Here is a 13,988-nt window from a genome sequence, read left to right on the forward strand (position 1 = left end):
TATCAGAGTTACTGCCTCTCTTGCCTATCTTTTCTTAACATTTGTCATATATTGCCTCTCTTTTCTTAATGGGTTTAGTGTTTGTAGATTAATTTGTCAATATATTTCTGAATGAATCTGTAACCAATCGACTTGTGAGTCTAAATTACTAGTTGCTTGTTAATACCATTACGCATTTGCAACCTTCTGGCTTGAGGTAGGGAGGTTTCAATTTCTCTCCTGAATATTAACATTTTTATATACGCATCTGAAAGTAAGCAAATTGATGCATTTAGGAATAAATAATTTTCAACAATAAGTAAATAATAATAATAATCAATTAAGTAAAATTAACACAAAGGTGATTTTTCTATAGAATGCTTGCATTTTTGGCATGTGTTAAGTGGTATCTCTATTTTACTTTTTTGTCCCTGATTTGAAAATATTCACCTCTAAAAAAATTTTTTTTTTTTTTTTACTAATCTTCAACTGTCATTTAGCTCATCTATAATATTCTCTATAATTATTTATTTAGTTCATTTATAGTGTCTTTCAATAATGCTTATAGTATTTTTATTGAGGTATTGAAAGCATTGTAAATGTTATTGAATAATACTATAATGATATAATATTATTTTTAAGATTATTATAATATAATATTTTGTAGGTTTATAGTTGATTTGGTTGAGGTTAGGAATCCATTTAAATTATTTATAATGTTTTATAATATTTTGATTATGGTGGCCAAGATTTCATAATGAATTATTATTTTTATTTCTATTTAAGTGATGTTATTACTAAATTATTATAAATTTAATATATCAAATAATTCGTAACATAATATATTAAAAAGATTTGAATGCATACTTTCTTTTCTTCCCTCTTCCAAAGCTGCCGCCAATAAATTATCGTCGAGAAGGAAACCGAGCAAGTCCATTTTGATTCGATTCTCTCCTTTTCGGACCTCCAATCGCTGCATCATGTGAATGTTTGATTCAGGAGATGTCCGCCGCTCCTATAGCCTCTCTTCCACCGAGGGTTCGCCCTCGCTTCCATCCAGCTACGGATGGTATCATTTGGCTTTCTTATTTGACCTAATTAGGGCTCTGGGCACAGATTGGTTTTCCATTTGGCGATTTGAACAGGAGAAGTCCATTTTTTATGGTTTGTTCGATCCTGACTTTTTCGTTTATTCTCGTTTTGCTGCCTCGTTGTCAGAGACACCTTTGGGCCTATGAGTCGATTTTGTTATATAAGCATTTATCGAAATCATGATAAAATTAAACTACAAAAGGCTACTTCAGGGATCGTTTTGGCTTGTCGGTTCCCAAATCGGCATCTTTCTCGGTGCCGATAGTTGCAAGCTCCATGACATGTTTCCATTGATGTTTGATGCGGTTCCACCAGCATGATATGTATACATATTCAGAAGTTGAAATTATTCGTTTTGAATAACAACAAAAAATGGATCTCTTTGGTGTTGATAAACTTTGCAGCTTAAGATGCACTTCAGATGCTAGTAACAGTATCAAAGTTAATATCTGAGATCAAAGAAGCAAGACTCAAGGGCTGAGCTTTAAGTGTTCGGTGGTTGTCTTCAATCATATTTTCTACCGAAATATATCATCGGATAACAACAGAATATTTGCTGCCCGAAATAGAACAAAAAAGATGTGGATTGGTCAAGATGTTGACTAACCTAGTTTACAGGAAATAGTTGTTGCAACATGCTGTACATCATTCTTTCCAATAACCTGAAGATGTTTGTTTAAAGCTTCTCAGTTTTTACTCATGTTTTAGCTAAGTTGTATAATTATGCTCATTCTATCCACAAATATTCTTGGCTTTGCCAGATACGTTTTTCTCCTAAGCATAAACCAATAATTGTTTTTTTTTTTCTTTTTTCCTTTAGTTTCTTATGGCTGGTGTAACATGGGATAGCATTTGATTGAATTTTCAGGGAGTATGGTAACCAGAAGAAGTTGCTCTACATGTAAAGCTTTTGACCTTCTATCTGCCCCAGGTTTTTATATATAGTTGGACAAGTAGTAAAATAGACAGAGCAGATGGCTGTTGTAGAATGTACTCCGAAAGGGGTTCCAACTGCAGTGAAGAATAGAAAAGAAGAAGAAACACGATAAATGTTATCTCTGGATGCTCCTCTTTCAGTGTTTGCTCTTCTATCATTTGTTTTTTTTTCTTTCTGGTTCTTTAGTTTACCTTTATTCTCAAAGACTGTTAAGTATAAGATTGGAAGAAACAAGATAAATGTTATCTCTGGATGCTCCTCTTTCAGTGTATGCTCTTCTATCATTTTTTTTTCCTGGTTCTTTAGCTTACCTTTATTCTCAAAGACTGCTAACTATAAGATTGGTTCTACTTTTGATTCTTTTTATTCCCTTAGATTTGTTCAGCATAGGATTCTTTTTTAAAAAGCGAAAGTTGAATTATTTAAAAGCTAATGTGTTTGCCAACTCAGGCGAATAACATTTTCCTCTACATAAGTCCTTAAGGTCCTCTTGAAGTTTTATTTACTCTTGTTCGTATGTGTTTGTGTCCCAAAATTTATGTACAATTTAGCTGGTTTATTTTCGTAAAATCTGTCAATTCTCTGGCTAAGAATATTGGATGATGCTTTCATGTTAAAGTAACAATTTTTGCACTGTTCCAGAGGTGAATAGTAGGATCTCTTATGTGAAAATCAAGGGTGAACTTTGGTGCCACCGTAAGATGTCCATTTGCAACTTTGGTAGTCAGAGCTAGGGTCATGGAACATCTGCTTTGTTGTATTTTGTATTAATGGGAGCCTTGTGTAATGGCTTACATTCTTTTTATTTCTCATTGCAATGGATAACATCCTCAAACTTTTCATACATAAAGCTTGAAACATTACAATATCTTTGAACATTTCAAACCATGTAGGGGGCTCAATGATGAAGGTAAGATAGTAACTTAAAATGGACTTGCACTATTAGAAACTGGTATGCCTTTTTAAATTTCACTGGCGAATCACTGAAAGTTTCATATATAACTATATATATAGACATATAACTTCCACTAGTGGATTGTTAAATATTTCATATATGTTCCTCATCACACAGGAAATTATAATACTGACAATAAAACAATCTACTATCCTTTTGGCTTGTAAATGGAGCATCATCCCTTTCAGCCTATCAAACATTGAGTTTTCAAAGAGCTTTGCAGTTCTTAATGCTCACCATTTGTTTTGTATATAATTTTATGAAGAGAAATATGTTCCGTTTTCTTTATGAGATGAATTTTTGCTGTTTTTGGCCAATTATTTTTTGTTCTATATATAGTAATCTATGCATCTACAGCTCCTTGTTATATTCAATTTTAATTCATTTGAGCAGGTAAGCTGTTGATTTGACTAATTCTGAAGTGCTACTTACAGATGTTTTGATAAAGATTTCTAATTTGCAAGATAGTCTCTCATGGGCAAGCAAAGGGTTGCTTATGGAGTGTGTTATCACTCATTGATGCCAGCACATGAAAGGTAAATGTTTTTAATCAATGTTGTTGACTGATAGTTCTACTAAACAATGACGTTTCTTAGAAATGAATACAATCAGTTGGTTGAACTTTCTTCTAGAGAAGTAATTGCACTTTTCAGATTATTATTATTATTATTATTTTGTTTCCAACTGTTGATGAGTAACCTCTACTTCCCTTGGTGAGTTGTTTTGGATTTCCTGAGCTAGTCACTCCATTTCAACAATCTGGTTCTCGATAGCATGCAGTAAACAATAGAAATTATGCATTCCATCAAAGGACTTGTCTGCCACAAAAAATAGTTACATTATAATAATATGAACAAAGCAACATGGATGTCATTAATAGAAACCATCTAGTGGAACCAAGCAACTAGGTCTAAGGGTGCGATTGGGGACACATTTGAAATGTGTATTTGTATTTAGTAATTTTTTTTCAAATCACATTTAGTCTTGATGTTGTATTGCAAGTGCTCAAATGTTGATGTTATCTCAAAGTAACATTAGTATTTCAGTATTTGTGGAATGTTAATATAATTTTTTAAATTCTGAAAGTACCTTATGACTTTATTTAAAATTACATATTTATCAATTTATCATAATAATTTAGTGAAAAACCAAATTTATTTATTTTCAAAGATTATGTTATATTTATTTATATGATTATATTATTTATTTATTATATATTTGGGTCATATGAATTTTTTTATAAGATTACATATATTTATATATTTATTTACTTACTTATTAATTTAAATAAAAACTATATTCGCTTTATAATAAATATTAAAAATATTAGATAGGTAAATTTATCACAAAATACTCAATGGACTTTTGAAATATAATTTTACCAAACAATACTTACGTGAATGCATATTTAAAATGTAGTTTTCATCTATTGTTTATTCAAACATTCAGGGCATTCTGCAATTGCACATTCACTCAACCCCTTTTCTCCAACTGCATATTAAGAATGCAAATGTGTTTTCAAAGACAGCCTAACTACAGTGTCTGTAGTTGATGACATTTTGTTCATATCTAATGAGCACCATTTTGGCAATACAATGAATCAAGCATGTCAGGCTAATCTTGTTGCCATCTACATAGTTGATTGGCAAGGTCATGAGAAAAATGCGTAGTCCTTTGCACTTAATATGATCGTCCTCATTCCTCCAATAGGTGATAAGATCATCAGTAGAACCCCCAGTATAATGCAGATCTAAAGATCATCAAGACGACAAAATTAGCTGCTGACTAATCTGAGAAGTTAGATCTTGAGAAGAGCTGACTTACCCAGTTTGTGATCCAAGACAAGCTGAACTTCTTTGGCTTGTAGATAGCTAGCCACATGATGCAGGGGAGCTGTGAAATATATTCACCATATGTTAAATAGGAAGAAGACAAAATAATTACTTAACGCAATCACAAAAACATTAAAACTTGAGTGGTTTGGCTTTTCTTTTATGTTGGTTCCCGTTTCAGACTCAACATTAGCAGGAGACTTGTCACTGGACCCTTTTTCTTTCACATCTTTGAATGAGTAGAAGATCAAGATATAGACAAAAGACATGTAGTTTGATGGATTAAGAGAAAGAACAGAGACTATGGCTTACAAAATAAGTTGTTGGTGCAAATGCAAAGCCTCCGAGAAACCCAAGCAAACCCCCAAAGAAAGGGACGGCTATGCCCACGAACATTGTAAATGCTGCCGAGGAATTATATTGAGAACAGATTGAACAATGTCTGTAGTTTTGTTTCTATAGAAAAATATGACTGAGGGAGAATGACTTTACCAACATAAGCACTTCTTGCAACTAAGCGAAGAGTAAGACCTGGCGGAAGGTGGAATTTCTTGACAAGCACTGTTTCTATCATGTCAAACACAGGCATGGCATAGATCTGCATGAATAGCCACATAACAAAGAAATGAATCAGAATGAACAATGAGATACTGTGGTACTCAACATTGTTCACATTTGCAGTGTCTTGGTCTTGTTGTTTTATAGTTGAAATAAATATCCAAATGTCATGTGGATTCAGATCTATGTTCTGGTGCCATAAAACTGAGTATGTTGGTTTCTGTATCATTTGTATTTTGATGATGAAATTTGTATTCTTCTTGATACCATAATAAATAGAAAGGAGCTGTCTGTGATTTAGAATTGCATAAGATTCTAATGTTTCACACTGTACCTAAATATTTATGCTCATGACTGATATGAAATATTTTTTGCATGATCGGTCAATTTTTTACGATGGAGATGCTATAGTATGTATTAAATGATTTTTTTTTACCTTCATATTACATTAACTAATGCAAAATTAGAGCATTCAAAATGAAAAGAGCGAGGGGAGAAATTAGAATCTTGCTTTAGAAATGTATTTTTACCAAAGTTCAATGGCTTCATTTTTCAGGTTATCAATGATGAGCACTATCAGTACCTGATAACTTCCGATGACATGGATCACGACGAATATATTGGCAGTTGCAATCAACCACCTTGGCTTCTCAAGGGTGATGAGAATGTTGTCATCAACAGCATTGCCAAAGGCCCAGTATCCAATTAGAGCAACAGGGAAGTAGCAAATAGCAACAACAAGGTAAGCAACAACCACACCCCTCCACATTGGTTTCTTCGAAGGCTTCTCAGGAGTGGAAGGTATGGTTGCTTGGATTTCCAGCACCACATTGTGCCCTGCATATGCAAAGGCAACATCTCCCAGCGCACTGAGGAAGTTGAAGACAACTCCTGTTGTGGTTGAAGCCTTGTAGCTGTAATCAACATCTGGTTGGCCTTTCTCCACGGATGCAACCCAGGCAATGGTAGAGTAGCTGATCATATCGCAGAGGTTTGTCAAATCATACTCACAATTGGTGTTATGATTCTGAAATTTAGATTGGTATAGCATTTCTTGAAACCTTGAATAAGGAATAAAGTTTTGGAATACCTATTGGATTAAATTTGTTATTTTTTTATTATAGTGTGACGTGATTATTTATTTGGATTATGTTCCTTTAAGGGATCATGAGAGTTTTCGTGATATTTGAAATGACGATGATGTAGGTACCTGAGGGACATGACAGCCGCGGCCAAGGAGACGCCTGAGATGGAGTTGAAGTCGGGAAGCTGAGAGAGAACAAACTGCACGGAGGCGAAGATCATGATGAAGTAAGAAAGCTTGATGTTCTTGCAGTCGGGGCAGATGGTGTCGTGGAACTTCTTGATGGACCTGCCACCGGTGACCATGTACACGATGTCGGTGCCGACCTCCACGATCAGCTGCTGCGGGACGATGATCCAGAGCCCGAGCTTTTCTCCAAACACATGCTGTCCCAGCTCGTGGTAGCGGTCGAATCGCTTGCCAGGGACCATCTCGTGCATCTCCACCATCTGCCATAGGGTGTACAAGGTGATGATCCACGACAAGACGAGCACCGCCACGCCAGGCCCCCTGAGTTTGCGGCAACATTAGTCTGATGACACTCATCCTAGATCGAATTGAAGTTGGATTCGAAATCAAAAGATGATTTAACAATAAGATCATGAGATCGAACTTGCATCTCGTCGATCGAGACGTAAGGTCAGGTTCATTGTCAGAATCATACTCAGGTTTTTTCTTTCTCTGTTAAGAATATGAAATCATAAATGTTATCTCATCGACAGGCTTTAAAGGAAGGCTTTAGATGAGATGAGATGAGGAAAGTATACCATCCGAGTTCTGCCATGGCGTAGGGCAAGCTGAGGACGCCGGCGCCGACCATGGCCGTGACATTGTGGAAGGCAGAGTACCACCACTTGGCGCTCCGGTTCGAGGTGATGGGAAGCCAGTCGTCGATGGCCTTCTCCTTGCTCTGCTGCAGGAGGTCATTGCGTTCCGGCTCGCTCATGGGACCCGAAGCTCAGACAACCTGCAAAGAGATGGAGAGAGGGACGCAACTTAGATCTGTGCTCCTCCTCCTCTTGCCTTCCTCTCTCTTTCCGCTTCCTCTTGCGTTCCTCGTTGCGACGGGGTTGCGCATATAGGAGATAGAATAGCTATGTTTCCCCAAAACATGTGGCTGCTGTCGAAGACCAAACGAGGCAAAGGAGTTTTGACGGATTCTTATACCCGCCCAGGGGATCCAGAATCTCTCGTCGAGCGCGGGAGATTCTCCGAATCTATCTCGTACCCAGTTTGACATTTATGGTGGGATTCTGGGACCACACAATTGAAGGACAGATTTTGTTGGCGGTCCGACTCGTTGACCGACCGCAGAAGGAGCTGCCGGGCGCGTGTCGCATCGCTGCAGCTTCCAAACCGAGAGAACAAGACGTCGTAGGATCTTGATGTGGGACCGTCCGACCCAATGATGCTATTTCTTGGAATTGATACGGGAAAAAGGGATCGTCTCGTTCTTGGCAATCACGTCTAGTTGGAGAACTCGTTCTTGGTCGTAACAAGGCTTGTGAGTCTAGTGTGCACTGCAAACTAGCCAAAAGAATTCTGAATCTTCACTCCATATCTAAACGTTATCTTTTTAGTTTTGATAGGAAGTCCTTCACCCATTCCTCATGGGAGACCCCTACAATTTAAACATAATAGCCTTCGTCAACATGAAAATGTCAATAGTCTTTCAACAAGTCTCACCTGAAGATTAGCTATCTACCTTTCAGCCAAGCCAAAGTTGAATCCACCAGAAGGAACTGTACTGACTGGTCATTATTGCCAAAGTCGAATCATGATTGAGTCGTATCACCTGGCATTGCATCATCTTCCTCTTCCAACCAATATGTTTCAAGAATCTTAACAGATTTCTCATATATCTCAGTGTTGTCGTGGCTCTGAAAATTCTCAATTTTATCTAAGCCCTCGGCCTTCCTCAATCAGCTGTGAGCTCGTGGTATTACTCTACTACCTCGTATCTCCATCACATCAATAAAAATTGGAATAGAAAATATATTTTTTAAAGATTTTTTTATTATATAAAAATATTTATTATAACTACAAATTACTAAGGGAGCATCTCATCTCGTAAAAAGACATAGCTAAACGTGATGATTGAGATTTGAGCCATCTATCTTTTCACTTTTAACTCATATTTGGCTAATTGACATTTTAAAAGGATCATGCCGAGAACCCATTATCGACACAAGACGCATCGAGACGATACCCCCTCGAGAGTTCAAAATGTCGAGCATGTACGCGACTCCATATCGAGAAGGGCATCTCGGGACAACACCCTATCAGAGCTGAGCTCGAAATGTGGGACGTGAGGTCCAAACCTATGTCGGGAATGAGACCTCAAGGACAACACCCCATCAGAGCTCTGAGGCATGTTCGTGAATTCCATGCAGATAGGTCCAAACCTAAGTTGGGCTGATCAACATCAAATCATCCACCGACACCGACGATACATATCGCATCTTCGGTCACACCACCGACACTGACGATCACTTTTATATGCTAGACATCATTGTTATATGTCAAATGGCTGACGTGCTATAGATCAGAACAAGAATTGACAGGAAACCATAGAACACCAACAGCTACTACATATTTTCCATTATTCCTCCAATTTCTTCCTTGTTTCATGATTTTTCAGGGATCCATGACTCGTTATGCTCAGAACATTCCTCGTTTCTGTTTGTGATGATGATTGAAGGGATAGCTGTAGAACAACATGGGTTATAAAATCAAGCAAAGAGTCATCAGCATGTCAGTAATTATGAATTGAAGTAAGCTCTAATGATAGCACATTAGTAATCAGATGATGCACCGTATCAGAATATTTTCCTGTGCCAACTAATTGTCAAACACAGATCCTAAGAATCAAAGACCAAAGAACCCGAGCTCGCTGGCTCTTTCCTTCTCAAATGTCTCAAAGTACTGATATATGATTGTTACGGCAAGAAGAATTCCAGTTCCAGAACCGATTGCACCCATGAAATCTGCTATAACTGTCAATGCGCCAATGCACATTCCACCGAAAGCTGCAGCGGTCGGGATGTATCTGTTCAATTCCTTCTGCAAATTTGACTCTCGATGCCCGGGCATCACCATTTGTTGCTCCTTCAATATACCAAATGGCAAGAACATAAGCTATATAGTTTGCTTATATACGGAAAGCTAGAAAAAAAGAAGGATTTGACAAGTGCCTATGTTGGCTACAATGCAACAAATCACTTGAAGAAGAGTGCATCCTTTACTAAATTGTTAATCTGTCATAAAAATTTAAAGAGATTTTTCCAAATAAACTTAACACACGAAGTTTTCATATAAAATTTGGATGAATAAAAATAGTCAGCATTTAATTCATCACCTCTCTGTACCTCCAATTTTTATGTTACCCGCACAATATAACCCTTCTTTCCAAACGAGCTATGGAGCAAGTAACACCTTCCCACAACCATACGTTAATCTTATAATAAGACTAGCATCTACGCATTTGATAATCAAATACTTTACGATCATTTCTTTACTCCTAATGTTATACAAGATAATCTAATCTAACTCCTAGATCATATCTCTCAAGATGCTGCTGCCAATACTATTGTACTAAGCATCTTGATCTTCATCAACCTAGTTTTCGTTACAATGCTGCTAGTAAAAGTATAATCAGTTGGGATATCTTGAAGTTAGGATCATACCTTAAGCTGCTTGGCCACATCTCTTGCTGACGATCCAGAGACTTCTATCCAAGTCTTTGAGAAAAGAGCACAAGCTGAGAGCATAAAAACAATATAGAAGAGTGCATGAAATGGATTCGCTGCCATATCCACCAAGCTGCACAATGTAATTTCAAACATAAAGATAATAAGCAACAAAAGATAAAACGGCAAAACAATGATAGGAAAATTTTGCTCCACAGCCACATACATCAAAACGTACACTCGAAATAATCATGAGAGAGAGATTAATCACCTCGATGGTGCCGTTATATAGTAAGCAATACCACCCACAGGGATGGATTGGCCAGAATACTCGGATTCCTTCCACTTACCTAACAGATTTACCAGAAAATTTCCACTGTACCTCCTGTACAACAACTGCATCAACCAGGAAGAACAATTAGGTAGAATCCAAAAAGTATAATGCCAGTATGATTAGACAACTTTTGAGGGTTAGGAGTTGCAGTACCTGGGAGATGAAGTACAGATTAGAGACAAGTGCCGACTGCAAAATGATGGGCATATTGGAGGTGTAAAACAATTTAATAGGGTAGGAACCTTGCTGTCCACGGGCATTCTTCGACCTCACAGGCAACACAACACGAAAACCTTGGAAATAGATTACTATGAGGAAGACCAAGACCGTCGCAAGCAAGTTGGTCACATTTGGAAGGTTCTGACGGTAGAAGGCCTCACGAAGAGCACGAACTTTATCTGTGCGTGTAATCAGTAAATGGAACAGAGCAATAACGGCACCTTCGAATTCAGCACCACGTCCACTGTTTATGGTCGTCGGGCTAAATGCCTTCCAGATGATATTTTCACTGCATGATTGAGCAAAAATATCATGTACAACGCACTAACAGATGTTATGAAAAATCAAAGTCAATGACCTATATGATGGTAAAAATGAAAGATAAAAGTGATTAGACTTACCAGATATTGGTAGCAATGAACAATGATATACCAGATCCCAAACCATATCCTTTCTGGAGAAGTTCATCCAAACAAATGACAATGATACCAGCAAAAAAAAGCTGAAGTATTATCAGAATAGCATTCCCAGTTCCCAGTTGGCTGACACTTCCATACATTCCAGATAGAACATATGCAACAGCCTCTCCAATAGCAATTAGAATGCCAAGCAACTTTTGAGCGCCATTTCTGGAAACAGAACAACAATTAGAGAGATCAATCAACCACTTCATGTTATTGTGTAGTGAAAAAATAAATATACCTGACTCTAAAAAAGAGGAAAAGATAAGGGTATTGCTGTATACAGTTTGTTAATCACAGACATCGCTGATTAAAATTACAAACACAGAAAGATAGGACACCAAAGAACAATATACAATTATGACTATTGGAGAAAAAAAAAAAACAAGTTCCTTTTAGGTATCAGGAAGTATATTCACGTAAAATAAGATAGAGGAAACAAAATTTCTAATGCGTTCAATCTCCAAATGACCAATAATTCCACTTGCAAATGGAAACGTAGATGTGAATGACGGAATGATCTAAAATTTGTGCCAGTACAACATTACGATCCTCAACCTAAGAAGAAGGAACGAGGCAACAATGGCGTCGCAATGCAGTGTTGAACGCAAGAGGGCTCGCTAGTTTCTTTTTTTTTTTTTTCCTTTTTTTACTGCTGAGTTGGATGGGCCTCACAGCTATTTTAAGTTTTTTCTAATCTGAGTTGGAGTGCGCATCCAAAACGGAGGTGGTCTGCGTACCAGTCCATGCCCGAACTGGTATGTGCTGTCCATTTTGTACCGTTTCGAGGGTACAACAATTCTTGCTTCAAATGTTATTAAATCCAGGCATAGTTTTAACTTCTTTCAGTTGTTTCTCAACTATAAATCTGTAGTGCATAACCACATATCCTGTCAAAAGAATGATGTAAACAAAATTACTTGCCATAGTTGCTTCCAAATAATGTCCAATTATATAATGTTATCATACAGTAAAATATAACCAAAACTTATCTGCATGTTCATCGTAGAATACGTTAATGGTAGGGCTCATGTCTTTGAAAGGCATGCAATAACTTACTCAAAACCTTATCACTGATCTATGTATACTGTTTCAAGCCATTTCAAAGGCTTATGGCATTAAATAATCAGATAGGAACCACTTACAAAAGAGCACGATCCTCCCGTACACTGTTGTCAACTTCAATGATCTTTGACCCAACCAAGAGCTGCATCACTAGTCCAGAAGTCACAATTGGAGTAATACCAAGTTCCATGACAGTTCCCCGATTTGATGCAAGGATCACACGCATCCAATAAAAGGGATCCGCTCCAGTAGTTGAGTGAATACCATAAAGAGGAAGCTGACTGCAAACTAGAAAGATAAAGAGGGAGATGACAGTGTAGATAACTTTTTCCCTAAAGGGAATTTTACGATCAGCACTCTGAACTTCAGGCAAGAATGCTAGGAATGGCCTAACAAGATGGAGCACTCTGAACCCTCCTGCCATTTTCCTGTACGTGAACCCATAAACAATTTGCTAAGACAGAATAATAAATTGATCCAAAACATATGCACATTGGTTTAAAGGAACAATTTGAACTTTCTTTATGCTCTAGTACATCAACAATCAAAAGATAAGGAACACATGCTACACATCTAAACAATGAAAACAGATAATAATACAATCCAAGATTTGGGTAAACCAGGACATCTACTCAACATTGCGATTTAGAAACTTCAGTGAGAAAAACTATCACTGACTCGATCAGCTGGAAAGGTGGAGGAAAGCATATGATGTAATAAAAGGACTGGTTTACTGAGCTGTAAAATTTATGAATTTTCAAAAATTATTTCAAATAAAACATAATAACGTCACCAACCAAACATTTTAGCAATCACTTTCTTGCATTACAAATGATCTTTACTATAAATCCACAACATACGCAGTAAAGAAAGGCTTGAAATTTGATATAGACATCTGTACAAACATGTTTCATCACATTAGAGAAACTGACTATTCAAGTCAAAATGCTGCATAAACTGACTTATAAAAACATTGAATGATTAAGACAATGCGAACAATTCTACCGACAAAGAATGAGGACTACTATATAATTGTAAATTTTAAGCAAGCATCGATCTACACGTATACTGATTCAAACTTCGGAAGGCTCCACATGAAACAATAGATCGTCCAGAAGATAACCAAAACGTCCAAAAATTGGCTGCAATGTCAAATCAGAGCACCTAAGAACAGAAAACCCTAGAAGTGTTCGTTAGTTCCTAAAACATCTCATTCAAATCCATAATTCAACTCCGCTCTTGTGATCAAGCCGTGGATCTTATAGCGATCCAGACTGCACGCCTCCAGCGCAAAACGGGACACCATCTTAGGTCGAAACCAGACCAAAAGAAACTGAAAATGAAGAGAACGCGAGATTAAAGAGTACAGTACCTCTTCGCCTTACCCTGCTTGTTTCAGGGTTGGGGTCTCGTTCTCGTATCCTTCGCCCCGGTTACTTCTGCCTTGGGACGAGGAGAGGAGCCGAGTGAGATCTGGATCAGCTCTACTTCCCTTTGCATTTATAGCATGAACAGCGGATGCGGGTTTAGCTCTTTCCACGCCCCGGTAACCCGTTATATAAGAAGCAAGTAATGAGGCGTGCTTTTTTTTTTTGAAGTTTACTATTTTGAGCCATTCTTACTATTCACAATTTCTTACTATTTATAAATTCTTAAAAATAATAAAATAATAATTTTATTTTTATTTTTACTCTTTTCTTTTCTTTTTCACCTATGCACTTATTGACGTCGACTCTTCCTGTCTTTTTTTTTTTTAATCTTCAGATCGTCTTGATTTATTATT

General features: G+C 37.1%; 2 protein-coding genes and 1 long non-coding RNA gene across 4 annotated transcripts; 1 reads left to right on the top strand and 2 right to left on the bottom strand.

The window, feature by feature from the left end:
* The first annotated feature begins 893 nt into the window (after nt 1-893).
* LOC108951430 (uncharacterized) lies at nt 894-8,264 on the top strand. Its single transcript, XR_010480649.1, has 6 exons — nt 894-1,143; nt 1,940-3,499; nt 5,910-6,095; nt 6,177-6,344; nt 6,560-7,076; nt 7,160-8,264. It is a non-coding gene; the product is annotated as an uncharacterized LOC108951430 (long non-coding RNA).
* On the bottom strand, nt 4,577-7,398 carry LOC135595788 (lysine histidine transporter 1-like). Its single transcript, XM_065087178.1, has 7 exons — nt 7,205-7,398; nt 6,564-6,947; nt 5,937-6,327; nt 5,288-5,393; nt 5,108-5,199; nt 4,788-4,856; nt 4,577-4,713 (listed from the first exon to the last, which is right to left on the bottom strand). The coding sequence occupies exons 1-7, from the start codon at nt 7,381-7,383 to the stop codon at nt 4,615-4,617; spliced, it is 1,320 nt and encodes a 439-aa protein (XP_064943250.1). The 5' UTR covers nt 7,384-7,398; the 3' UTR covers nt 4,577-4,614.
* A 926-nt stretch (nt 8,265-9,190) lies between the features above and the next one.
* Nucleotides 9,191-13,723, bottom strand: LOC135585875 (uncharacterized). 2 transcript variants are annotated; one of them, XM_065087179.1, is made up of 7 exons: nt 13,578-13,723; nt 12,286-12,633; nt 11,081-11,308; nt 10,614-10,968; nt 10,398-10,522; nt 10,124-10,259; nt 9,191-9,545 (listed from the first exon to the last, which is right to left on the bottom strand). In XM_065087179.1, the coding sequence occupies exons 2-7, from the start codon at nt 12,627-12,629 to the stop codon at nt 9,306-9,308; spliced, it is 1,428 nt and encodes a 475-aa protein (XP_064943251.1). In that variant the 5' UTR covers nt 12,630-12,633; nt 13,578-13,723; the 3' UTR covers nt 9,191-9,305. The 2 variants fall into 2 exon arrangements, with proteins under 2 accessions (XP_064943251.1, XP_064943252.1); XM_065087180.1 differs by having other exon boundaries at nt 13,591-13,697.
* Between the last annotated feature and the right edge of the window lie 265 nt (nt 13,724-13,988).

The sequence above is a fragment of the Musa acuminata genome, chromosome BXJ1-10 (genome assembly GCF_036884655.1).
Source record: "Musa acuminata AAA Group cultivar baxijiao chromosome BXJ1-10, Cavendish_Baxijiao_AAA, whole genome shotgun sequence".
NCBI lineage: Eukaryota > Viridiplantae > Streptophyta > Magnoliopsida > Zingiberales > Musaceae > Musa > Musa acuminata.

Bases quoted from the DNA above. Each gene is read 5' to 3' on its own strand.
- LOC135595788 (XM_065087178.1), bottom strand. From the start codon at position 7,383: ATGAGCGAGCCGGAACGCAATGACCTCCTGCAGCAGAGCAAGGAGAAG. The intron at 6,948-7,204 runs GTATACTTTCCT...CCGCAAACTCAG, and splicing joins GCCATGGCAGAACTCGGATG to GGGGCCTGGCGTGGCGGTGC. The intron at 5,200-5,287 runs GTAAAGTCATTC...ATTCCTCGGCAG, and splicing joins TGCAAGAAGTGCTTATGTTG to CATTTACAATGTTCGTGGGC.
- LOC135585875 (XM_065087179.1), bottom strand. From the start codon at position 12,629: ATGGCAGGAGGGTTCAGAGTGCTCCATCTTGTTAGGCCATTCCTAGCA. The intron at 10,260-10,397 runs GTGATTAATCTC...TACATTGTGCAG, and splicing joins TATATAACGGCACCATCGAG to CTTGGTGGATATGGCAGCGA. The intron at 9,546-10,123 runs GTATGATCCTAA...GGTATATTGAAG, and splicing joins ATGTGGCCAAGCAGCTTAAG to GAGCAACAAATGGTGATGCC.